We start from the raw sequence: 27,131 nt of genomic DNA, 5'->3' as shown, positions 1-27,131 counted from the left end.
AATTCAGTAGTGGCATAAGTTAAGTTATTATCAAAAAAGTTATGTCTCTATGCTTCCTATTTCATTTTTAATGAAATGTATCTGGTAGCTACTGGTAGACTGCAAATGCTTGCTTTTCTGTCTCTGCCTAAATCACAACAGTATTACTGACTGTCTCTGCCTAAATTACAAAGGTATTGCTGGCATGCTTTGTGTTAGTCTAATTTCTTAAAATTCTAAGAGGTACACATAACAGATACAAATTTACTAAATGTATTCTTAACTACTCAGTTAATTACAGATGAAAACAGATCCATACCTTTCTGTCCAACACGTACATGTTCATTTTCAAAGAACTCTAGAAAATAAACAGAAAAGAATGGCAAAGAATAAATGAAAAAAAAAAAATAAAAATAAAGATACTCCAGCCAGTAGTGGCTTTCATATCTTTACTTCACACCATTACATTCAGCTGATTTTTACTGCTAATGTCACTAAAACTTAATCTGCATCAGCATCAATGTTCTTTTTCAAAACCTAAGAGAAATATTACAGATTTTTTTCTGAAGGACACAAATACCAAAGCAGCACTATACTACATGAATGTAGACTTTCAATTATGTAACTTTCCACTTAAAAAGAAAAATCACTTGATACTACAGCATTTTTCATTTTGATATGGAAAGACCATTTACAAACCTGTTCCTACAGGAATAAATGCATACATGGAAAAACAAGAGAAACTATGCACTTCTTAAGCTCCTTAATATTAATTTATGGATATTTTAATATATTTCCATAGATAGTTTGAGAACCTGGTCCAGCAGAGGTGTCCCTGCCCATGGTAGGGGGGTTAGAACTATATGATCCTTAAGGTTCCTTCCAACCCCAAACCATTCTATGATTCTAAGATATATGCCTATTTGTTAGTTGGCTTAACATTTATTGATATTTTCTGTATTTTTGGAGACAGGCAATTTGGTTCTTTTGACCCCGAAGTGTTCAAAGACACTGAAATTAAGATATTTTCAACTTAAGGTGATGATTTTACATCTTCTCCAAATCTGACCCTTCATATTTACAATGTTTTCTATTATTAGCTATGTTTTACTAAGAAAATAACTACAATCAGTTACAGAACAAATATTTATGGTTTATTATGGGAAAAAATACACAAATTACTTGAGAATTGAAAAGTATTCTACTCATTAGTGTTCTATTAAATGACTGAAGCACAGCATTAGCTAACCAGGAGGCACTTGTGCTGAATCATCAATACCCAGCTGTCCTATATTTAAGCCTAGTTCACTGAAGTCTTCTTTCTGAAAAGAAACAAAACCGTAAAACAATAATTAACGATGCTTAATTCTCTAAATCACCAGAGATTTCTTCTGAAAGTCTTAATGCGAGTATTTTCTAAACCAAACGTAGCTCTTTTAATATTTTACGAAATACGATCTCAGGTTTTTAAAGAGAAGAAGCTCACATCAATTTTTACTCTAGTTTTAGTTATAGGCCCCAGTTTTCATGTCAACTATGAGCTACATCTGGATGTAATAAAGTGGTAAATTAAAGATCAGCTTAAGGATCTCTAATTCTCAGCTCTTTTCCAACCCAAGTGCCAGTTTTTCTACCAGCATAAAATCATCAAGAGCCTTATCACTGAAGCATTAAGAGCTCTCCTATTTTCTAATCGTAATACTAGTACCCAAGCATCTCTTTTCATTTACAATCTGACAATAAGGGGATTTAAAATTACTTTCAGAAGAAAATCAGAAGCTAACTGATAATCAGGTTACTGATCTTGTACAGCATCAAACAGAACTCTAGAATTAAGATAAACTACACCGAGAAAAAAGAAAATTGAATAACACATACAGAAGTACATTTTTGGCACAAATCAAACCTATGCGGCATAAAATGAAAACCTTCCTACTTGCAAGTAATTTGCTGTTTAGTTTTATTTTTCATTAAAAATGCCTTTTCATAAAACTTTTTAATGCTCTGCTCTCTATTTTATTTAAACTGATTTGCACTTTCAAAAGGAGAAATTTATACTAAAAATCTTCCTTGTTGTTTAGAATCTTATTTATTAGCAATGCAAAATAATTCCTACAGAAACCTTTTGTAAGAAAAAATACACTTACCAATTCTGGGATATCTTTAACTTTTAGAGGAACCTGAATTAGCCCCAGATGATTTCTGAAACTAGGCTGTTCTCCATTTTCATAATTTGGGTTTCGAAGATTCATCAGTACCTTAAAAATGGTAGCTCTGTCATTCCTTGGATATATTCAGAAATTTACATTCAGCACTCTTCTCAACATCATCAGTATTACAAACAGTACACTCAGCATAAAACCATTTTCTGCAACTATCATATATAAAGGCCCAAATTATCAAACTGTATCTCAACATTTTCAAAATCAAAAAGGAACCAAATTTTTAAGGAGGGAAATATATTCTACTTAGAAAAGTAAGGTCAAATTATGAAATTAAAAAGCAGAATGTTATCAAATTATCAGCTTTACACATTGCAATTTAAAATGCAAAATTATTTATGAAATCAGGTGGAGAATGGCTCTCAGAAGGAAAATGTTAGTTCCAAACTGCTCTTTCAAAAAAGGTAAGTTTGTCAGAAATACAATTTAAAACTGCAGTTAAGAAAAGAAAAAAGGAGAGAGACAAAAGCATTTTGTTTTGTAAGCAAAACATGCCAAATTTCACTTGCTGTGAAGGACAAATCGTCTGAAATACACTTGATTATTTTTCCCACTTCACATAAAAGACTATAATGGATCCAAGTCAATGGCTGAGTCATTGTTTCCTAAATGCTTACCTCAAGAAAATCTTTAGGTGCATAAACAGGGCGGAAGAGACTTAGATCTGAAATAAGATTACAGCAAAGACTAAATTAACATTATCATAGATATCATGGCTACAACCACCACATATTCTCCAAACATTCCAATCTTTATATTGAACCATTCTTAGATATGGGAAAGAAATGATATTCACGAGTTTTGTTTTGGGTTTTTTAACAGAATAGATTGTTGAATTCAATGTACTGCTGATATAAAAAATAGAGACTAGCCATAAATGATCTATGAAAAGTATTTGCCATCACAGAGGTGGTACTGTGATATAAACCAGTACCTTTGCAAAAACAATTTAAGGAATTTGAACGTCACCAAGGCAGTTAGCCTTGCTCTCCAGAAGTATAATATAACTGACTATTCTGTGCAAGTGATATTTTTGTATTTTGTTAATAAAATGTCTGATCTTAATTATCTGAAGTTCTGAACATTTTTTTTCTATTAGCCTGAGCTAACACTAAGAGGAGCTGTGCCCCAGCTGTATAATTCCCTAAAGCACTGGAATGAGGGATATTATACCATAACCTCTCAGTGATGATTCAAAGCTAATAAAATAATTTGAAACAAAAAACCCAATGAATTGAATATTTATTTATGCATAATGAAACATGACCAATGAGAAAAAATATTTAATCAGTTTATCTTGAAGTGATTACGTTTATCTTTGGCTGATAAATAAGATGTATATGCTATTTTCCCATGTACAAAAATTTAATGCACATAAATTTAGTTGCTCTTACCTGGCTCATCAGTTCCCATTTCATTCCATTTATTAAGCAGTTCTTTCTGTTCACTAACAGGCCTCTGAAAGGCACAAGAAAGTAACTCTTCTTTTTTTAATAGAATGAGTAAAACCATGCCTATTTCAAATACATAAATTAATGTAACACATTAAAAAAAAAGATTGCACTAGCAACACAAACTTATTTTGCTTATAAACTATCCCCAGCCTGAAGGTATATTCTACTGTAGAAAGCCCAAGTTCCAGTTCAAGGAAAAAAGGATCCCATTAAATAGTTTCAGGTGTTTACTAATGAATTTTAGGCTGTTTGGTAGTCAGTTTCATATTACTGAAGATTTACTGCTCATTCCGATGAGCTGTTGGACTTTATAATCAAATTCCTGACACTGTCATGAAAAGCAAACACAGCTATATCCTTAAACTTATATGATGAACCATAAAGGTTCTGCTACCTATCGTAGGTATACAACAGGAGAAAGATAGCAAACAAAACATTCTGACATTGTTCCCCATTATTTCCCAATTCCATGATCTTTAAAATTAAAGTCTCTAAATTAATGAAAACCAAACCAAAACAGAGCAGAATAAATGACAAACAAAATTAGCAATGTACCAGTCAGTACCTCTCTCCTAAAATACCAGTTCAACTATAGCTTTCCCCACCACACAAAGTACATCTACATTGTGTACAGGCTGTACAATTAGAAGTTATACAGCTAGTCTGCACACAAAAATGCTCTAATAGAAGCAATAAACATAGCAATTAGCTTTCCAACATGCTGCTGCTCCCTCAAGAGGATAATTACTGCAACAGCAAAGAGTAAGATTTACTTACAGACTTCCATCTTCTCCCAAGTTGAGCTGCTGCAAACATCGCTACTATCCCTGAAAATTATTCTGCATTAAAATTATCTGGATAACAGCCTTTCTGCTTTTGATAACGATGTGTAAAACTAACATTTTGTTACAAGTGTGCAAGATGAAGCTTAATTTTCAAAAAATGTCAGTTTGGCAGCAGAAAGTTAACACATTACCTTCTGCGCTAATGGGATACCAAGTTCTGTGCACATGCTGTTTAGACTTTTTAGGATTCGCTTCTCCCAGCTTCCCTAAAACACACAAAAAATTAAATTACATAGAAATACTTTTTTCTCCAATTGCATTTGTCATGTAATAACAAGCATCTTTTTAAAGTCATAGATAAGAAAGGCTAGCAAGAAACACTGACTGAATCTGCAAAACCATGAAGGGAATATTTACATGCCTGTTTAAATGGAAACAACAGAGCAACCAGGTTACATCATTTACATAATAATAAAGAACCAGAAAATTGAGTTGCTCACATTTCAGATCTCCAAAAAGCACATATTCCACAATTATTTGGTTTTGACATATGCCTAATGATCAAGCTTTCTTCCATATCAACACTCAACATTCTTCAAATGATTATAAGCAGGACAATCAACTGTGTACAGAAAACACCTTCTCCACTTTCCGACCTGAAGAAAGTGCAAGTCTTTCTCAACACAAGGTATCTTAAATGTTCTCAGAAGTTAAAGAAGTTAGAAATCTGGTATTCTGTAAAGCTAAAAAAAAAATTAAAAAAAAAATCGAAGATTTCTTCTAAAATAATGCTCAGGAAATAGTTCTCTAATCAGAAAACCAGAAGTAGACAATACTTCAGTAGCAAATGGACAGCTTAAAGAGCAGATTCTTCTGACTATTGCATTAGACTTCAAACATACCATATGGTGCCTAATCCATGGCTAATTCCTCTGAAGTTAATGCCAACTAGTATTGACTTCCTTGTCAACTGACTTCGAATTTTGCTTCCATGATTACAGCACCACTGGTGGGTTTTATATTTAATTCAGTTTTCTGTGGATCATGAGTCAGGCCTCGACCAAATGAATGCAAAGACTCCTCTTAATGTCATTTACCTCTATTTATTATTTGTAATTTGCTCTAGACACAAATTCTACAGCAGTTAGTTACTGTCTAACCACATGTTCCTCAAACTTGAAGTTCTGTTCAAAAGAGGCTGCAGTTTATTAAACAGGAAGCAAATGAAGGGCAGATGTTCAAACATTCAGTAAAAAAAGTAAAAATTAGATCTTGCCTCTAAAGAATGTTTTCCAAATTGCAGTATTTTTATAATATTGTGTACAATATTGTTATTTAATTGAATTATCATATTCAAATGCCTTCCAAATGCTGCAGTTAAACAAACTGGTTATTCTCTCAGGGAGGGGTGGTACAGAGCATTTACAGTACCCTATTTTTGCTGAGAAGTGGTTTTGTTGCTAGAAGAAATGAGAAGTGAGAGAGCAGAAAGACTACTAAGCTGTATAGTATAACAAAGTGGAAACAAAGAGAGAACACAGAGGTGTTAGTAGCAGTTTAAAAAACAAACTGAAATAATCAAGATCAGTCACAGAATCACAGACTACCAGGTTGGAAGGGACCCCAAGGATCATCTGGTCCAACCTTTCTTGGCACAAGCACAGTCTAGTCTACATATCAAAGCACCCTGTCCAGCTGAATCTTAAAGCTGTCCAACACTGAGGAATCCACCACTTCCCTGGGGATATTATTCCAGTGGCTGATTGCCCTCATTCTAAAAAATCTACCCAGGAGTAACTTGTGCCCATTACCCCTGTCTTTTCCAAGTGACTCCTTGTAAAAAGGAAGTCTCCACCTTTGTGGCCACTCTTTAAATACTGTAATAGGGTAATAAGGTCTCCCCTCAGCCTTCTTTTCTCAATGCTGAGCAAACCCAATTCTCTGTGCCTTGCCTCATATGGCAGCTTCCCAGTCCTTGGATCATCTTTATGACCCTTCTCTGAACTCTCTTCAGCCTGTCCCCCTCTTTTTTGTTTAGCGGGGACCAAAACTGAACACAGTATTCCAGGTGTGGCCTGACAAGTACTGAGTAAAGTGGGATAGGGACTTTATCTCTGGTGACGCCCTTGTTGATGTAACCCAGCATGCTGCTGGCTTTCTTTGCCACAGCTGCAGACTGTTCATATTGAGCTTGTTGTCCACCAGGACCCATAGGTGCCTTTCCACAGAGCTGCTCCCCAGCTGGGTAAATCCCAGCTTGTGCTGCACTCCTGTACTGTTTTCGCAGGTGCAAGACCTTACATTTGTCTTTGCTGAACTTCATAAGGTTCTTGTTAGCTCACTCATCCAGCCTATCCAGGTCTCCCTGCAGGGTGGCTCTCCCCTGCAAAGTCTCTGCTTCCCCTTTCAGTTTGGTATCATCAGCAAACTTCCTCAGGGTACACTTCATCCCATCAAAATTAAGGGGTGAAAAACACACAAACAAAAAAGGCATGGATATGCTTCAAGATATAAAAGCTACAGAAGAAGCACAGAGGAGGCAGATGGCAGCTTTGCAGGCTCGTTCCAAGGAGCAACAGAGGTCAATACTCTTGGTGTGACTGACAATTGCCAGACCAGGCGTTAACTCACCTATTGCATTGGGGATGCAACATGTTAGTAATAAATCACTTCTGGATATTCATAAGCTGTGCCATAATTCATCCTTCAAAACTCTGCCCAGTAAAAGATGTTCAAATAAAAGCAACCAAGTGAGGGCTACACAGCCTCTCCAGGCAAGATGCCTCCCTCTCCCCAGGACAGTGGAGTTACCTACAGTAAGCAGAAACAGAATGAAGTGTCCTCAACTGAAATAAAAGCCAGAGGCAGAGTTCAAAAAGTAATTTCATTAATGGCAATAATACACTTTCCAAGATGATTCCTCTGATTTTATGAAGAAATTTAACACTTTGCTGGGATTGCTATGGTTACAATGACAACCTTCACCACTTAGTTGAAACCAAGGAAGGCAGTACTGCAATTTGCAAACAATTTCATAAAGTCATTGAATGGTTTGGGTTGGAAGAGGCCTTCCAGATCATCTGGTTCTAAGTCCCCTGCCAAAGGCAGGGACACCTTCCACTAACCACGCTGCTCAAAGCCCCATCCAACCTGGCCTTGAACACTGCCAGGGATGGGGCATTCATGACTTCTCAGGGCAACCTGTTCCAGTGCCTCACCACCCTCATAGTGAAGAATTTCTTCTGAATTTCTAATCTAAATCTACCCTCTTTCAGTTTAAAGCCATTCCTCCTTGTCCTGTCACTGCCCACCCTTGTAAAAAGTCCCTCTCTGGATTCCTTGTTAGGCCCCCTTTAGGGACTGGAGGCTGCTCTATCGTCTCCTCAGAGCCTTCTCTTCTCCAGGGTGAACAAGCCCAGCTCTCAGCCTGTCTTCATAGGAGAGATTCTCCAGCACTCTGATCACCTTTATGGCCCTCCTCTGGACTCAGTCCAGCAGGTTCGTGTCCTTCAAACATGTCTATTACAAATAAGATTTATCTTATCCTGTTGAAAGTAATTTATAAACTTCCACTGCAGTTACATGAACCTGGGTGGACAACAAATGAACAGAAATATGTCACAACTGCATAAACTAGCCAAGATTAGTTACAGGTTTTTCCACAATAATGAATCCTAAAATTCTTTCTTCTGGAACACTAGAAATGTGGTTCTTTCAGAGTGTGCCTAATAAGACCTACTCTGCAGGTAGAATTCAAGGTGTCTGGACACAGATTTCATTTGGTACATTTTCTCTAATCAAACCCTGTAAATTTCAAAGAGAAGACAGTGTTTGGTTTGTTGTGAACTTTGTAAAATCTACGTATGACAATTAGAAGACAGCTTCATAGGAGATAAATTGTGAAAACACTTCCTAACATTTCTTCGGACTCAGCTTTTTATGCTTCTCTTTACCTCTTCTTGCTCTTATTTTTATGTTGTCCATTTCATTTCTTCATTACTGTTTGCAGCAGAGTTGTCCTAAATCTAGCAAAGGCTTTCCCAGTGAACTCTGGGAGCAAAACAAACAGTTGAAGAAGCCCACAATCATTTCCCCTCATTAAAATGTAGATATGAAAATAGTTGATACAGCAGTCCAATGGATTCAGGAATGTTTTAACCCACATCAGTCCCTGCTGGGCAGGTAAAGCAAATTAGTAAAGTTCAGATTTTTAATCCTAGAATCTAGTGTTAACACCTTGTCTGCATTAAGATGCATAAGCTTTAAGCAATAATTCTGCTGTTTAACAAGGTAGGAAGAAGTGAGCTATCTCCCCAAAACTGTAAGTAGACCAAATACCTCAGAAAACACCAGGAATGAATGTTTTAAAGACAGGTCCTAAATACTGAATCTGACATTTTTCACAAAACAAAATTCCAAGACATAGTACTTCTCTGTCTAGGAAAGACTTAAAACCATGACAGACTAAAGCAGCCATACCCAGTGATCTATCTCAACCCACACAGGACCAGCTCTCAAGAACACAGTGTTAGAAAATACACATTATGTTACACCATTATTCAAACATATGTAAATATTAATGACAGTATTTTTTCTACACTGGACAATACCACAGCTGCATGAATGATTTGCAGCATTACTGCTCTTTGCCATTAATGCTCTATCCTTTCCTAGAAAGCAGTTTTTCTTTTGAGGTAGTGAGGAAAATACAGTATAAAAACTTCAGGTCTGCCATCTAAGAATGAGAGAACAGAATCAATTTGAAGAGAAATGCATTTTTATATCTACTCTAGAAAAATACTAATATAGCTTTAATTACTGATTCAAAGTAATTCCAATAACTGATATCAAAGTAAGATGGTTTTCAGAGAGTATTACCCTTCTTTCCCAAATTCTGAAGTAGAACAAAATTAATCGAGATAGAAAAGGATAAAGCAAATGTCAACAAGCTCATAACAATGGAAACAGTATCCTAAATGGTGGCTGTGCCTAATTTAAATAGACTATGACTTATATGGAAAACATTTTTCTGCCAGGACAAATTTTGTTGATAGCACCAAAATATTCTTTTCTAACTGCTATGATGCTAAAAGACAAACAAAGGGGTGTGGGGGGGGGAAGGGAAATCTACCTGCAAATAAAACAAAAACAGTCTTCTACCTTCAAAAAAAAAAAAAAGAAAAAAATCAGATTTCCAATGCCTAATCAAAGGAAGTTGGTAAGTTTCCACTTTTATTTCTCTGTCAAAAGGTACTAGCAACCCGAATATTTGCATTTTAGCTATTTCCAAATATTTTAAACAAAATCATTGAAACACTAACTTTGTAAGCTTCTTACACTGTTTCTTGCTTTTTAATCAAAGAGAGTAACAAAATAAAACCTAGTAACCTAGTTGTAATTGAACTGATCTGATCATGATTGTTTTCTTACAGACCTATTTCCTACAGTGACAAATGTGTGTGCATCTTGAAAATCTAAATATTTAGAAAATATTAATTCCTTGTGTATTTATTTACAACTCTACCATCTAACCGTATTTCTATGTGTAAAGGATTCAAATGTCTTTATTGAAGAGCTGCATTTCAAAAAAGGATTTGAAGGAGGATCCACTGCTTTTGGCTGAGATGGATTTATTTTTCTTCATAGTAGCTGGTATAGTGCTGTGTTTTGGATTTGTGACCAAAAAGGTGTTGATAACACACCAATGTTTTGGCTACTGCTGAGAAGTGAGTACCTAGCTTCAAGGCCTTTTCTGTTTCTCATGCTTCCCCACCAGGGAGTAGGCTGGAGGTGCACAAGGATTTTGGAGGGCACAGAGCTAGGACAGCTGACCATAACTGAGCAAAGGGATATTCCAGAGCATATGACATTATGCTCTAAATAAAAAGGCTGGGAGAAAGAAGGAGGAAGGGGGGGCATTTGGAGTTACAGTGTTTGCCTGCCCTACTAACTGTTACGAGTAATGGAGCCCTGCTTTCCTGGAAATGGCTGAACACCTGCCTGCTGATGGGAAGTGGTGAATGAATTCCTTGTGTTGCTTTGCTTTACTGTTAAACTGCCTTTATTGCAAGTTTTCTCACTTTTGCCCTTCTGATTCTCTACCCCATCCCACTGGGGGAGAGTGAATGAGTGGCTGAGTTGCCTACCACAGTTAACCCACCCCAGAGGATATGGATGCTTAATATTCTTTGAAATAGGGATATGAAATTTTGAAACCAGTAAAGTCAGGACTTCTACTCATTCCTAAACTATTTGAAAAACAGTCCTTTCCACAGAGAGCTAAAAATATTGGTTACTGTAAGTACTGTATACGCTTTTATAAAATAATAACCAATGAAACTGGTTTAGACAAACATACACATAGATATACCTCTGTGGTTTTCCCATTAGTAAACTGGTAAGAGTGATTATTTTCAGGAAGTAAATTGTGGAATTACATTTCACACCACAGAAGAAAAATTGTTTAATACAATACAGTCCCCAAACGCTAAGGACTGAAACCCAGGACAGCAAGATAAGTCTTACTAGAATAAGAAACTGTATGATTGAAAAAGGAACACAATTTGTTGAATACCTTGTAAAAGAGTACTGCAATATATTTCTAGGCACGCCTGAGTTAAATATAATTTTACCCTTATCTCAGATATTTGGGTTAGATCATATTCTTGAAGCATTTTTTTTTAATGTGGATTATTTTTTAGTTTATTTCAAATGGCATATATTGGTGAAAAAGTAAAACCAACGAAGCAAAAATATTTTTTCATGACACCAAAAATTCTCATTTAATCTTCTATAGTTCTCTTTCTCTTATCGTCCTTCAACGTGCCTTAAGCTCCTTAGCGCTATACTTTTCATCTTCCTTTCAAATTTCTAAGTACTAAATATATCTCTCCTTTCTGAAAATCTCACTATGTCTGCAGCCTGTTGTCTTTCACTGCAAAAGTGCCTGCCTGTGTCTCCTCAATACAATATTTTTGTAACCCTAAGTGAAAAGACTTATAGCTACACTTTTCCTTCTTGCCAACAAAATGAAATTCTCCTCCTTGACTTATTTCACATTATCTCTATTCTACAATTTTCACCTACCTGCGACTACATCCTAATTCTTTCATTCTTGAACATTTCCTGTATGTAGGTAAAATGTCACATATACAATATTATTAACTTTGATGCAATTACAAATCTGTTTTTCTTAAGGTATAAGCCCCAGAAATTGTACAACAACATTATACAGAGTAAATCTCAAATAGTCTAATCAAAGATCTGATGTGAATGGTAAAATTGGTAACAACCAACCTGTGCTTTCCTCATATAAGCTAATGGTTCTTTCATATGCTCAGGTGGTGCTGCAGGATGGCAGGGCGAAGGAAACCTTAAAGAAAGTATAGAACATTTTGAATGATCAGATTTTTATTTTGCTTAATTAATCCTGTATTTGTAAACCTAAACATAACTTCTTTCATGAGAGCAGTAGTAATGTGGATCAGAACTAAAAATGAACATTATTTTTGGACACATTTCTTCCTCATCTTTTCCTATGAACACAAACAATGTAAGGTAATGTTAGTATTAATGTTTCAACATGAGTTCTTCTTATATTACAGATAATACTTCCTCATAATTTCACATATTTGTAAAATAAGATAATTCTGTGAATAAATCAGATATTTTAAAAGTGCATCCTCTTCACATCACGTCATCTTTATAAGCCCTAAAACTTTCTCTATTCAGGATATTATATTTTTTACAAGAGACAATATAGGGTTTGGAGGATTTCCTTTTAAAAATCAATACTGAACATGTACCTATCCAATACAGTGTTGATCTAAGCAAAGCTGAATATCCATTCACAAACTGCATATGCCGAAATATAAAAGCTGGAACAGAAATAAGAAAAAAAAAACCATGACTAATTTATCTTCCAGTACTGCAGATTATTTCCAGTGAGTTATTGCCAAACATTTTATCCAGCTTAATTTTAACTGTCTCAAATGCCCTTTAGGAAACAAAACTTACACAAAGGTTCTCTCATAGCTAGCCTGCATTTTCATTTGTTTAAACGTATTCAATCAGTTCATAGAATCATAGAATGATTTGGGTTGGAAGGGACCTCGAAGATCATCTAGTTCTGACCCCCTGCCACAGGCAGGGACACATTCCACTAGACCATGTTGCTCAAAGCCCCATCCAACCTGGCCAGTTCCTATCATATGATTTTGGGAAACCCTCCCCAAATTTCTTCCCATTTTTAACTGGTAAGGTTATTCTTGTACTTAATGCTAATTTATTCTGGACAATTCTGTGCCTATGTGTAAAATGGAATCAATACTAATAAATTTCAGCAATGTTGTTTCTTGGCTTTTCCACAATGCTCCTAAAATCATGCTACTCTTAATTTGAAATTTACAGGGCTAATTTCATTATTTTGCAGCTTACTTCCACGAACTCAAAAAAAGCATAGGCATTAGTCCAAAACGCAGGTAAATATTTTTCCTATGAAAGGTACAATGAAGATGAATCCTTACTAACAGATACAAGTACAGCTGAATTGAGTCTCTCATACAACTAAGACACATTGTTCAAAACCGGTAACTCTAATAAACTTATTTAAATTAGCACAAATAGATTTGCATACACACTTCTTATTATACAGTTGCATTTAAGGCTGTAGCTGTTATGAAATTCACCTTTCCACCTTGTCAGAATGTACAGATAACTTATGCTTCCTGGAAGTCCAATACAAAGTTTGCAGAACAATAATAACAAAGGATTTTCAGAAATTTCAGTGTGTTTATAACCATATCCCAAGCATGACGAGCACTGATCTGGTAAGTCTAGAGACTCAATATCTTATGACTTATTTAAATAATTAATACAACAAATATGTGCAATGCTGTCATAAACATCTGAAAATCATTAAAATTCATTTGCAGCAACTACCTCAGCTACACAAGAATCACATTACGACTGTTGGTACTTTTGGAAGTAAAACAACAAATTACTAAAGTTACTAAAAACTGTGGTGATATTTATTTCACTCATTCCTTAAAATGTACTTGAGTCCAATATTTTCACTAGGATGAAAAAGAAATAATGGCACTTTAAAAACAGAAATTAAGACGGTACTCTTGGTATGACAGATCTTGCAGATAATAGTAACACATCATACACGTACATATACAAGTGAATCAGAAGTAAATCATGCCAGTAGAACTTATTAAATAAAAATACTAAATAAACTCACACATTGAGTTCGCTATAAACAGCATTCTGAAGCTTCTTTTCCCAACCTGTTAAAATAAAAAAATACCCAGAAGACAACTTTAGGAAATAATACTAATGGAAAGTGAATTGGAGGTTGCTTTGCAGTCACCAGAGTTTTCTGTGCTATTCTAATTCATGTCTACCTACCAGAGAGTAAGAGAAGAAAAAACCTTAATAAGGTAGGAAAAACTGCAAGTTGAGACCTGTATAAAGGTTGAATATCCTTTATTTTCATCTACTGTTCAAATAATTACAACACAGTTTCAGTTAAATAATTATATGTTATTTAACAGACACAGTAATCCTGATTATTACTTATCATCACTTATGATCAAATCTTAACCACTTATCATCAAATCTTCACATTCTAGTTACATAGACTGCAACTTCCAATGGAAATAGGATAAATTTAACTAAGGGTAAAATATTCAAGAGTACCTCCATGAAGCACTTTCAGAAGAGACTGAACTCTTGTATCCTTCAGAACCTTCAGAAAAATTGCCAGTATCTTATAAACGTATAAAATCCCTTCTTTGCATAGTATGTTTTTCAAAATGCTGCTGGAATCCAAGAACTTTTTCCCTTTTAATTTTCCCTATGTCATTTAATAGTCTGGAATCACTGAATGTTTACTTCTGGATATTGTCAGCAACAAGATATCAAGCTGCACAAACTACTAGTTTCATCATGTATGTCGCATATGTTCTTACATAGATCCATACTATTCACAAATGTATCAATGACATACTACAAACCTGATGTCTTCAGAAAATCCTTAATGTCTTCTTTTAGTGATTCCAGTTTAATTTCTGGTTTGTGTAGGCTAACCTAAAATGAAAAATAAATAAATAAGCATCAAGCAAGCACTAAAAAGAAAGTTGTATATAGTAATATATAGTTATATATACTATATATATAGCAAAATAACATGCATGCTTACGGTTACACGCAGAGCAAACTGCTTCCTACTAACTTGACAATGGTAAGTGTAGCCAAAAATATCAGCCAACTTTTTCCTCACTCAATGTCTTTGCTTTCACATCAGTACTAAAAGCTGTATGTGGGGAAGGAGAGAGAACAAGGGAACAGGAGTATGGAGTAACATATATCCTTAATATTCTGAGCAAGCACAAATGCTAGACTACACATTAAAGGACTGCTCATAAGGTACATAAGTAAATAACTAGAAGCCACTCACTATTCTACATGAAAGAATCGAACTAAAAATGTTCCACAACTTTTCACTTAACCTCCCACAGTTCACTTCTTTCAGATGTGAAATGACATCTTCAAACTTCAGATAAAAACCGTGGATGAAACATTCCCAACTGCAGCTGTGACTACCAGGTATATACAGCCTCTTGTAATGAAACACACTTAACACAGACAATTAAGTACCAACCAACATTACAACCGTACCTTGATGCTACCACCCAGATGGTGCTGCAGACTTTTCAGCACTAGCAGTAGCAGCTGCTCTAGTATCTCCTGCTTCTTCTAGTAGGGGACTGTACTTTGAAAGGCACAGAGGCACCCATCTGCCGGCCTGATCCAGTCTCGAGGGAGGTGTGTTGCCTGCCGGGGGCTCGGATCAGGGATGTTGCTGAGAGGCTGCCTGCTCTAGTAAGTCCTGCTGACTATTACCCCCTTCTAGTGGTCCATGTGGGTGCTAGAGATATAGACAGCAGTTGCCTGGAGGACATTAAGAAGGACTACAGAGCCCTGGGAGAGGTGGTTAGGGGCTCTGGAGCTCAGATAGTTTTTTCATCGATTCTCCAGGGCAAAGGGGAGGACCCTAAAAAAGCTAGGCGTGTTTGGCAGGTTAATAAATGGTTAGAAAGCTGGTGCCATAGTCAGGGGTTTGGCTATTTAGAACATGGGGCTCCATTTGGGAGGCCAGATCTACTGGAGGCTGGTGGAGCTGGTCCGACAAAGAAGGGGAAGAGCTGTTTTAGTAGGAGGCTTGCCAGGCTGGTCAGGAAAGCTTTAAACTAGATGTGTTGGGGGAGGGGAGCATTGATCCATCCCAACATTCCTGGTCAGTTGCCAGCACCTGTAATAAGTGCTTGGAGAGATGTAGAGATGTTCCAGCTGCCCCAGCCATTGAGTCGGCTTCATTTGGAGCTCGGCTAAGGTGCCTCTATACAAACGCCCGTAGTATGAGAAACAAGCAAGAGGAATTAGAGATGTGTGCAAGGCTATGGGAATATGATGTCATTGGTATCACAGAAACATGGTGGGATGGCTCCTATGACTGGAATGTCGGAATGGAAAGTTCAGGCTGTTTAGAAAAGACAGGCCAGGCAGACGGGGAGGGGGCGTTGCTATCTATGTCAGTGATAGGCTAGAGAGTATGGAACTCTGTCTGGGGATGGGTGATGAGGTAACAGAGTGTTTGTGGGTCAGGATCAAAGGGAAAACAGCAACGGGGGACATTATGGTGGGGATCTGTTACAGGCCGCCTGATCAAGAGGACTCTGTGGATGAAGCGCTCTACAGACAGATAGGAGCAGCCTCACGCTCGCAGGCCCTGGTCCTCATGGGGGACTTCAACCATCCTGACATCTGTTGGAGGGACGGTACGGCCCGGCACAAGCAATCCAGGAGGTTCCTTAATTGTGTGGAAGACAACTTCCTCTTTCAAGCAGTAGAGGAGCCGACGAGGAGAGGTGCCATGCTGGACCTTGTGCTCACCAACAGGGAGGGACTGGTTGGAAATGTAACGCTCCAGGGCAGCCTTGGCTCTAGTGATCATGAGATGGTTGAGTTTGAGATCCTCAGGACGGTGAGAAGAGCGTGCAGCAAGCTCACTGCCCTGGACTTCAAGAAAGCAGACTTTGGCCTCTTCAGGAACCTCCTTAGTAAGGTTTCATGGGATACAGTCCTAGAGGGCAGGGGGGCCCAAGACTGCTGGCTGATATTCAAGGATCACCTGCTACGTGCTCAAGAGTGTTGCATCCCGACTAGAAGAAAGTGCAGCAGGAGGGCCAGGAGACCTCCATGGATGGACAAGGAGCTGCTGAGGAAACTTAGAGGGAAAAAAGAAGCTTATAGAAGGTGGAAGCAAGGACAGGCGGCCTGGGAAGAATACAGGAGCATTGCCCGAGAAGCTAGGGACCAGGTTAGGAAAGCTAAGGCCCAGCTAGAATTAAGTTTGGCAAGGGATGTAAAAGATAACAGGAAAGGATTCTATAGATACGTAGCAAATAAAAGACAGGCTAGGGACAATGTAGGCCCTCTCCAGAAGCTATCAGGAGAAGTGGCTACCATGGATTTGGAGAAGGCTGAGGTTCTTAATGACTTCTTTGCCTCAGTCTTCACCAGCAAATGCTCTGACCACACAACCCAAGTCTTGGAAAGCAAATGCAGGGACTGTGAGAACGAAGACCTTAGGCCCACTGTAGGAGAGGATCAGGTTCGAGACCATCTTAAGAACCTGAACGTGCACAAGTCCATGGGACCTGATGAAATCCATCCACGGGTCCTGAAGGAGCTGGCAAATGAAGTTGCTAAGCCACTGTCCATCATATTCGAAAAATCCTGGCAGTCAGGTGAAGTTCCCAATGACTGGAAGAAGGGTAACATAACCCCCATTTTCAAGAAGGGGAAGGTGGAAGACCCAGGGAACTACAGACCAGTCAGTCTCACCTCTGTGCCTGGCAAAATCTTGGAACAGTTTCTCCTGGAAAACATGCTAAGGCACATGAAAAACAACGAGGTGGTTGGTGACAGCCAACATGGCTTCACTAAGGGGAAATCCTGCCTGACCAATTTGGTGGCCTTCTATGATGGAGCCACGGAACTGATGGACAGCGGCAGAGCAGTTGATGTCATCTACCTGGACTTGTGCAAAGCATTCGACACTGTCCCACATGACATCCTTGTCTCTAAATTGGAGAGACATCAATTTGATAGATGGACCACTCGGTGGATAAAAAACTGGCTCGATGGCCGCACTCAAAGAGTTGTGGTAAATGGCTCGATGTCCAGTTGGAAACCTGTAATGAGTGGTGTCCCTCAGGGATCGGTGTTGGGACCGGTCCTGTTCAACATCTTTGTCGGCGACATGGACAGTGGGATTGAGTGCGCCCTCAGCAAGTTTGCCGATGACGCCAAGCTGTGTGGTTCGGTTGATACGCTGGAGGGAAGGGATGCCATCCAGAGGGACCTTGACATGCTTGTGAGGTGGGCCAATGCCAACCTTATGAAGTTTAACCAAGCCAAGTGTAAGGTCCTACACCTGGGTCGGGGCAACCCCAGGCACTGCTACAGGCTGGGCAGAGAAGAGATTCAGAGCAGCCCTGCAGAAAAGGACTTGGGGGTGTTGGTTGACAAGAAGCTTAACATGAGCCGGCAGTGTGCACTTGCAGCCCAGAAAGCCAACCGTATCCTGGGCTGCATCAAAAGAAGCGTGACCAGCAGGTCGAAGGAGGTGATCCTGCCCCTCTACTCTGCTCTTGTGAGACCCCACTTGGAGTACTGCGTACAGTTCTGGTGTCCTCAACATAAAAAGGACATGGAGCTGTTGGAGCGAGTCCAGAGGAGGGCCACGAGGATGATAAGAGGGCTGGAGCACCTCCCATATGAAGACAGGCTGAGAAAGTTGGGGCTGTTCAGCCTGGAGAAGAGAAGGCTGCGTGGTGACCTCATAGCAGCCTTCCAGTATCTGAAGGGGGTCTACAAGGATGCTGGGGAGGGACTCTTCCTTAGGGACTGTAGTGGTAGGACAAGGGGTAATGGGTTCAAACTTAAACAGAGGAAGTTTAGATTAGATATAAGGAAGAAGTTCTTTACAGTGAGGGTGGTGAAGCACTGGAATGGGTTGCCCAGGGAGGTTGTGGATGCTCCATCCCTGGCGGTGTTCAAGGCCAGGTTGGACAGAGCCTTGAGCCACATGGTTTAGGGCAAGGTGTCCCTGCCCATGGCAGGGGGGTTGGAACTAGATGATCTTAAGGTCCTTTCCAACCCTTACGATTCTGTGATTCTGTGATTCTATGATTCTTTTATAGCTAGACGAAGAGCAGGAAACAAATAGACCATAAAGGTCCAAAAGGATAACAATCAGAGACTCAGGAATTTCTGTGAAGTGACTTCTAATACATATTTTCCTGAAAGTGGAGTGTGGCAATAGCTGATTTACACCAGAGGATAAAGCTAGAGGCTTAGAAAAGAATAGCAACCCTGGCTGCTAACTGGAAAAGAACACTGGGAGATCTGTCTGCAAGTTACTCCACTGCCATGACAGCTCAAGGCATATGTGAGAAGCATATGGTCACATAATCTACCTCGAAATCTGAGATGTCTCTTACCAAAAGCAACTCATCAATATGCTATAGACATATCAGCTGCTGATTCAATTGCAGTAAGTTATGCTGCAATTAAAAATCAATTTTCACCAGCCTGTGTGTTTTGCCAGCCCTAAGAGCACTGCAGACAGCATGGCATGCTTTAGGTCCATCACACACAACTAACAAACTTCATAATCCTGTCATTTGCCTTACTGTTTACACATGGAAAAGGGAATTTGCTGTGCTTGCTGGAAAAGTTGGTGAACGTGAATTCACAATGCAGAATTTTAAGCAAATCTTTCAATTTTCCCTAGCGGAAAGGAGGAATGGCCAATAATGCAGAGACTGATAGCATCAGCATTTCTGCTCTTATTTTAAGCCACCTTGCCACTACAGGTAAGGAAGGCTTTTATATCTGGTTTACTGACTGCAGTAGCAAAGAGACTGTAAGAATGCTTTCTGAGAAAAAAAGGTGATCCTAAGCACAAACCATGAGGTGTGGCGAGTTGCATAACTCTCATGTCACATATCCTGTTCAGCACAATGGTAAAAGCTGGCAAAGGATCATCACTAACAGCAGGGAATCAAAGATTTTCATGCAAGTTCTTGGGCAGCTCACAAATCACCCTTTTAAGCAACAGCCTCAAGGAGCACTTTATGAATGGTTCCTTCTGAGCCTAGTTTTGTGGAAAGTCCTATGTCTGTTTTCGACTGACATATGCCAGGCTGAGAGGTTTTTTCTGCTGCCAGGCAGTGGTTTGGTACCTCTCCTGTATGCATTTTAAACAAAGTAACACTCATCAAACTGGGCAAACTGTGCTTTACTGTTCCTCAGAAGTTTTTGTGCACACTTTTGTAAATGCTCAACTTTGTATTCTGGTTAAATATGGCCAATCCCAAGGTCCACGGGTTGTTTACCTGTGGGGCCCGGAACACATGCTTCAAAATCCTTTAGAGATACGCAAAAAACACCTCAAAAATACAACTCATCAACAGATGATAAATCACGCACACAAAAAAGCAGCTTACAATCAATTAAAACGCAGGTTCATTGTCTAGACACTGTGAGCAGTGCAAGAAATGACAAAAGTGCAATCAGGAGAACAGTATTGTATTTCTCTGCTGTTCACACATCTGTAATATTTGTGGGCTCGTGGCTCATTAAGGAAGGCCTAACACTCATATTGACTTTTTCTTATGTGTGTGTGGATTCCTGGAAATTCTGGCATTTCATACAGTATATTGCATTAGAGAAGATAAAGGAGTTCAGTTCACACAGACGACTTCCCATTTTCCCTGTCAGGCCAAAAGATACAAGAGAGGACCTTCTTGTGGACTGCGTTTCCCAACAGAGCCTGTTCCCCAGCTGCAGAACGAAGAAACAGTGACTCTTTTGTATGCAGCAGGGTGGCAGTCAAAAAAGCAGCAGGACAGCACTCTGGGGAAAACTCTCCCTAAGGATTACATTAGCACATCAATCAGTTACCTTCACCTCTTCATGCCCACTTATTTAGTCAAATTCTATTTCACTACTCCTGGCCCTGCCGCAGCAAATATTCCTATGCTAATCTTTAACTTATCAAAACTTCTAGCCTCTTTCCTGTATCCTTTTCCTTCTCTTGGCTGCAAAATGCCCTACTGAGACAAATTTTCACGTAGGAAACATGAAAATTCTCCCTCCCCCCCAAATTATGGGTGCATTTCTGTCCCTACTGTTGCCATTTCAGGATGCAATCACCAAAGTCTCCTCCCATTTCCACTTTTCCTTTTATTTACTTCTGGATTACGATAAATACATTCCTACAGTGCTAAACAGAGCTACAGATCCACAGAAACTGCTACTGTTAGGGACTCATTACATACTGTATTGCTGATAAGTCTTCAAATCAGATTTCTCACCTGCAAGGTGAGAATCTGGTAGATGGCTCAGGTAGCAGCTGCAGCCAATACAGACGAACATACCTCTTTGGAATTTATATGGGTGTTTAAGGGAACTGAATTGTGGAGTGAAGCAGACTTAGCAGAGACGATGTTCCAAAATCAGCAGACCAGGTTGACCACACATCTTCATTTCCCCTTTAGACTAACTGATCATATTCCTGTGTTGTACTATGTTGCAAAATACATTTAGGTGTTTATATTTTAAGTAGGGTTTGTTTGTTGTAAACTGCTTTGTACAACATACTGCCTAAGTCTCATTTGCGTTTCAACCCCTATGAGGGTTTGATAGAATGAAGAATATGTTGCAAAAATTTTCTTTATATAAAAAGTATTACTGTGATTTACACTGATAAAAATGCCTGGCTAAGGTTTATTAGGAAAAAAACACCTTGATGAGATTTGTACTGATGAGCTAAATTCATTTCCTGCATGATCAAAACGCAGCATACACCCAGGTACAACTACAGACTGCAATTTCAATGCACCCATCTTGATGAAAGAGTATCTTCCTTTTAAAAGAAAATAAAATCTGGTACTATAAGGAGGCTATCACAAGCAGGGCAAAAGAGTGAGCGATACAGGGGAGCAACCTACGCTGGGAGAGTGACAGCCAGACCAGGGAAGAATTCACGCTATTCAGAGGCTCAGTCAGGCCAACAGTCCTGAAAGGATCCAGGGATAAATGTAGCATATTTCAGCAAGCAGTAACAAATTATTTTTAATAACAGTTAATGCCTACCAGTTTCTTTTCCCGTATAACTGGTATTGTGAATCCTTATGGATAGGACACTGGGGTTCAGGCATTGGGTATCCATGTTCATTTACAGTCTTAGTCAGCTTCTTGCAAATCAAGAAGCAAGTGGCTATTAGACATTCTTTCATAAAACAAGCTATCACTACAGCATTTCTTGCCACCCTCTTGTCCTTCAGCTGTACAGAAGAAAAAGGACAGTTTTGGGACTCAAAATTTTGCCAAACCTCCTGAAAGGTGGCTAAGGTACCACTAGCAATCCTTCGTGTACATCTTCTTTGCTTTTGATTTTGGCATGGTATCCCACTGAGATCTGGGCAGTCACCACCACAAGCAATACTCTAAATGCATACTTCCTGTCTGCTCAGATGCCAAGATGGAAGAAAATCCAGACACTCAACACTGATCTGCCTGAAAGCAAGCAAAAAGATAGCACAGCACTATGTGGAAAATGCTGGTGGGCATAGTAAATTGATTGGTAGAGCAACTGAACACAGAGACAAATCTATGTGCAAATTAGCACCTAAATTTGGAAATGGCATTCAGTCACCATGACTGAGGCAGCATTGACCATGCAAGAGGACAGATGAGCCATCAAGGCACAGCACTCAAATAAGTATAGGAAAATAGCTAGAGTACCAGCAACATACTACAAAGGAGAGGCTTGACAGAACAAAGTGTTCCAGCATAACTCCTGTGCTAAACTATTTCTTTTTTCAACAAGAATAAACACTGCAGAGAAGTGATCCAACTACACTGAAATGTGGAACTGCATCAGGTGAACACATATTTTTATCCTGCTGCAAACACTTCTGCAAACAACTTCACACAATCTAAATATTTTTACAGGCTATCTGCCATAATTTCTCTTCAAAGCATTTATGGTTTAGATAACTATGTACACTCCTTGAGCATTTATTATTGTTCATTATGGTTTTGCACAAGTGCACAATGTTTTTTGCTTTTATTGCTATTATTTCCCAAATTACAATAAAGCATACTACCCCAAATGGAGTCCAACTTTAGCAGAAGTAAATTCAATGAAAGCTAATAAACATTCACCTTTTCTCACATAATCCCTTCTTCCATAACTCGATTTTATCAGGATGAAGCCAACCTATTAAAAACCATGTCAAGTATGACCACAACAATTTCAAGATAACACTCTCTAAATACCTAAAATCCTACAAATTTAAGGGAGTGATTCTAGTTTATATGTTTCTGTAATAGAAGGAGGAATTATTCTGAGCATAACTAAACAAATCTCAGGAAGTGTAAGACCCTGATTACATTGACAATTTTCCAACCCTTCTGCATTTCTACACTAATTACACTAAGTGAAAAAGTATTGTGAACTTCATTAGACAAGTAAAAATAACCTAGCAGTTGTAACAGAGAGCTTCAATTAGCCTTATACAAGAATAAATAGCTTCAAATGTCGTGTTCTCCTAAAAGGTATGCAGGATACATTTTTAATAATATGTGGATATTTTAATAGTTTTTCCTAGGTTTTGAATATATTTGAATATAAAGTTAGTGCTGCAAATAAAATACACAAAAGGTAAAACATATAATGTACATTACTAAAAAAATCAAGCTCACCTTGCTTCTGAACTCCATAATTTGTCCAATGTATTCACAACTGCATTCAATTTAAAACTCATTGTACTGCAAATGTTACTGCTGAACATTTAAACCAAAGTACAAGCTCTATGAGTAAGCCTTTTGTTAAATACAATGCACGAAAAGGAATCATTAATTATCCATGACGACTCATGAGCCTATGTTTATTTGCTAAGTTTTATTACATGCTACATTTCACAGAAACATTTTCCTCCTTAATTTGATCTTCTCCTTAAGTAGTGATCAGTACCAATTTATTTTTTTAACTGATGGGAAAAAATGCCACGGAAATAACACCCTCAGATATCTTGCAAACCGTTCACTCCACATAAGTTATTCTAAGATGTGTACCTGTACTCCCTTTAGAAGCACACAGCTGGGCAATACCCCAGCTGCAGTGTTCTTAGCACTCCCAAAGCAAGCTCCTCTGCTTCTTCACCCAATTGAAGTGTACCCCAATAACCCCAGCAGTGATTCTACCTGTTGAAAAGCTAGTATCTAATATTTTGGCTCTTTATAACTGTTCTTTCATTTCGAACACACTACAAAATATGCTCAAAAGAAATTCCAAAGCAAATGACAGGCACCATAACACTCTTTCCTCCGTTCATCTCTTTGTATTAACTGCAGGCATGTTACCAATATACCAGAACTCAACCTACAAAATCAACCTTACATTTATTTTCCAAATTGTCACTAACAAGCATATAACCCTACCTCGGCCTCAGTCCTCAGGACAAAATGTGATTATCTTGGTATTCCCAGAGCTAAAGCTGTTACAGCAAATCACCTGGTGCCCATGCCAAACTTCAAAGAGATTGTGTATCACAGTCCTTGACACTAGCACAGGCTCTCAGTGACAGTCAAGCACAGCGCTGGTGTGATCAGTTTATAACCACAGGGCCACTCTATCATCTCTCGCAAATAATGCCAGGATATTGTGTCTTCCCAAAAATTCTATTAACTTATGAAAGAAACAGTTCATTTTCAGCTCTCCTTCCTAGACATTGAAAGAGATGAATTTACAAAACATAGTTTTTGTTAATATTTAGAATAGTTTGTGAGACTACATGAACTCTCAAAAATCTCAGGTAATATTATAACGGACCTTACGATCCATTCTGACTCTCATGTTTTCTTTGAGGAAAGAGTATCAACAAGGTCATTTTCTACACTGACAAGATGAAGAAGAATCTTTGTAAAGGTAAAATACAACTGTAGTGTAAATATATTAAAAAAAAAAACCCAAAACCCCTAAGTTTTACTTTAATGCACTGCCTCAAGAGATTTCTCAAAATACAATATGCATCCCCCAAAATAGTTTAAAATCACCTAAAAAGGGGCCACCTGTTTATCAATACTGCAATCAGTAAAGAGGAAGCATTGCTCAGAAACTGGCTGTTAACCTGCAGAAGGAAAAATAAACATCATCTCCTATGAATAAATTGGAGTTCAGGTGTGATGCACAGCAACAGCAAAGATTTCCTATTTGGTAATGCAGCTTCAAAAATACCGTATGTAATGGAAGGGAAATCAAGCTTTCATTTAATACAGAGAGCAGCAAAATTCAGAAACCTTCAGAATTCTGCTGCTAAGTGATGGACAAAGATAAGGAACTCACTGAGTGGGTCTTTGCAACTGCATAGTATAGCAATAATATGACTATATAAGCATTACAAATAAAACAAATCTATACTGTGCATGAAAGAACACAAATGCATGCAAGGTCAATAAAAAAATGACAAGATCAAGGAGAACATAAAGATTCCTGACAAACAGGGCGTACAACTCTCTACATTGAGAAATGCTTTTGTTGATGTAGCTATACATTTTCCAGTCTTTCAGATCATTACGCTGAATTATAGATCGTCTATAAATCTTCTATTACAAACTCTGCAAACACCTACTCTAAGAATCAACCTGAATATTTGTTGCTCTGATTATTTTCTTTCTCCTTCGCATTTCACATGATTAGAATAATCTTCTGACCTACATACACACGTGGGGTTTTATTTGTAAAACAGCGTTCTGTAAAGCTATCATAACAAATATGGCTGTGGTCATTACACCATGTTTTATTTATTTTATAGGTCACCTTTATGCTTTGATTCTGCAGAGTTTCTGCTTGTATTGAATAAATTGATATGCTACAGAGTCAGGGAGGATGTAGGGATTTAACTGCCCTTTCAGATATCAAACACCACCATGGAAGGGCACTGCTAAGGCCCTCAGAGTGTCTATCTGTATTGAAATGGCTGTACAAAATTGCCATCCACCAGCAGAGCTTAAACATCCCCGCCAAGTTCTGCTGACATCAAGCTTCCTCGTGTTTCAAAACAAACATGCAAAGTATGAAATGACTGTAAAATCAGGCCTCAAGGGAGACAGAGACAAAAGAATGAATGCGGAGGTGAGAACATAAAGGTTTTATTATAATCAGTAATGGAGTTGATAAAAGAGAACTTGTTTACCGCCTTTGTTGAGAACAAGGTCTTGAACTTGACTCTCTACACCTCATGTCACATCTATGTGTGAAGATGAATTCCCCAACACTTAGCAGAACCCAACATCTATACTCTTTTATAATTCCAGCCCCCTTCAAGTTAGGCATATTTGCTTACTCATATATTGAGAGAGCAGTCAACAGGAGCAAAGCAGACGTGCATTCAGAAAAGCATCTAGAGACCAAATCAGTAATTAAAAACAAATAAAAAACCCAAAGCCCCAAGCACCTCCCTCTCCCTCCCCCCCCTCCTGATTTTATAAAACCCAACCCAAAACATTTCAGTAATGCCCAACAGCACCAATGTTACAGCACCACTATGTTATTATGGTTACAACAACTGACACAATTTTCATCTGAAACATCCTAAATGAAGTTCAGCTGAAATACAGAAACCTGGTTTCAAGTGAAGAAGTTACTAAATTTGAAAAAGCAACTGCTTTCCCAGCTACAAAAATGAACTTTAATGTGCGTTTTCATTTATTTTCACTTCCTTTCACCAAATTCTCATTTTCTCAGGGGCACTCTGGAGGGGTGGGGCTGTGTTTAAAGCTTTCCAAATTAGAGATTAAAAGACAAAGCGAATAATTTTCAGAACTATATGAAGCAGCGAGATTTCAAAAGGATAGTCTTCATATTCACTGTGAAACCCGTCAGTCCCAAGGGGAGAAACTAAAAATACAGTTCTAGAAACCAACCAGACCGCTCTCCGGCCCCGTCGAGGAGAGGAGCAAAGGGGAAGGGAGAGGAGGCCCGGCCTCGGGCTCCCTGCCCCAGCGGAGGCCGCACGGGCTGGGCTGGGCTGGGCTAGGCCGGGCCGGGCCGGGCGGGGGAGGCGGCCGGGAACAAAGGACCGAGGAGAGGAAGAGGGCAAGGGAGGCGGGCCTGGGGGCACAGCGCCAGGTCGGGGCTCACCCGGGCCTGTCGCTCCAGCTGGGAGTGGAGGCTGGAGCCCTTCAGCCGCTGCACGATCCGCGCTATGGTGAGGGAGAGCCCGCTGTCCGGGTCCAGCATCGCGGCGCGACGCCCCCGCCCGCGGGCGGGCTGCTGCACCGGGCCGCTTTTGCCGCGGCACCCCGCCTCAGTAACCGGCGTTACCAGGCAACTGGGGGAGCGGGGCCGGTCCTTCGGCTGCGTCCGGCTAGAAACCAACGCCGCACAGAAAGGTTCCCCGCCGCCGATCATGACCCGAGCGGGACAGCCTCGGTTGTCCGGTGTGGCCAGACCCCCGCGGCGTCCTCGCCGCTCAGCGGGGCTTGATTAGCCTGTCTGGCTTTGCCTTGTAAAGGACTAAGCTTTCTCTTGCAGTCAGCTATTGCAC

At 39.1% G+C, this 27,131-nt stretch overlaps 1 protein-coding gene across 4 annotated transcripts in view; it reads right to left on the bottom strand.

Moving 5' to 3' along the window:
* Positions 1-26,890, bottom strand: part of TBC1D19 (TBC1 domain family member 19) — a 52,785-nt gene extending 25,895 nt beyond the window's left edge. For 2 of the 4 annotated variants that reach the window (XM_030492710.1, XM_030492709.1), the window contains exons 1-10: positions 26,726-26,890; positions 14,460-14,532; positions 13,685-13,730; positions 11,737-11,812; positions 4,632-4,706; positions 3,596-3,659; positions 2,819-2,865; positions 2,127-2,237; positions 1,229-1,301; positions 299-337 (exon numbers count right to left, since the gene is read on the bottom strand). In XM_030492710.1, the coding sequence (XP_030348570.1) occupies positions 299-337; positions 1,229-1,301; positions 2,127-2,237; positions 2,819-2,865; positions 3,596-3,659; positions 4,632-4,706; positions 11,737-11,812; positions 13,685-13,730; positions 14,460-14,532; positions 26,726-26,824 (703 nt within the window). In that variant the 5' untranslated portion in view covers positions 26,825-26,890. Of the gene's footprint in view, positions 1-298; positions 338-1,228; positions 1,302-2,126; positions 2,238-2,818; positions 2,866-3,595; positions 3,660-4,631; positions 4,707-11,736; positions 11,813-12,245; positions 12,515-13,684; positions 13,731-14,459; positions 14,533-25,928; positions 25,986-26,725 lie in introns of those variants that run through there. The other 2 variants (XM_030492711.1, XM_030492712.1) reach the window with 2 other exon arrangements.
* Positions 26,891-27,131: the final 241 nt, after the last annotated feature.

The sequence above is a fragment of the Strigops habroptila genome, chromosome 7, assembly GCF_004027225.2.
Source record: "Strigops habroptila isolate Jane chromosome 7, bStrHab1.2.pri, whole genome shotgun sequence".
Classification (NCBI taxonomy): Eukaryota; Metazoa; Chordata; class Aves; order Psittaciformes; family Psittacidae; genus Strigops; species Strigops habroptila.
The sequence above is the reverse complement of the archived record's forward strand: the minus strand, read 5'-3'. Positions and strand labels throughout refer to the sequence as shown.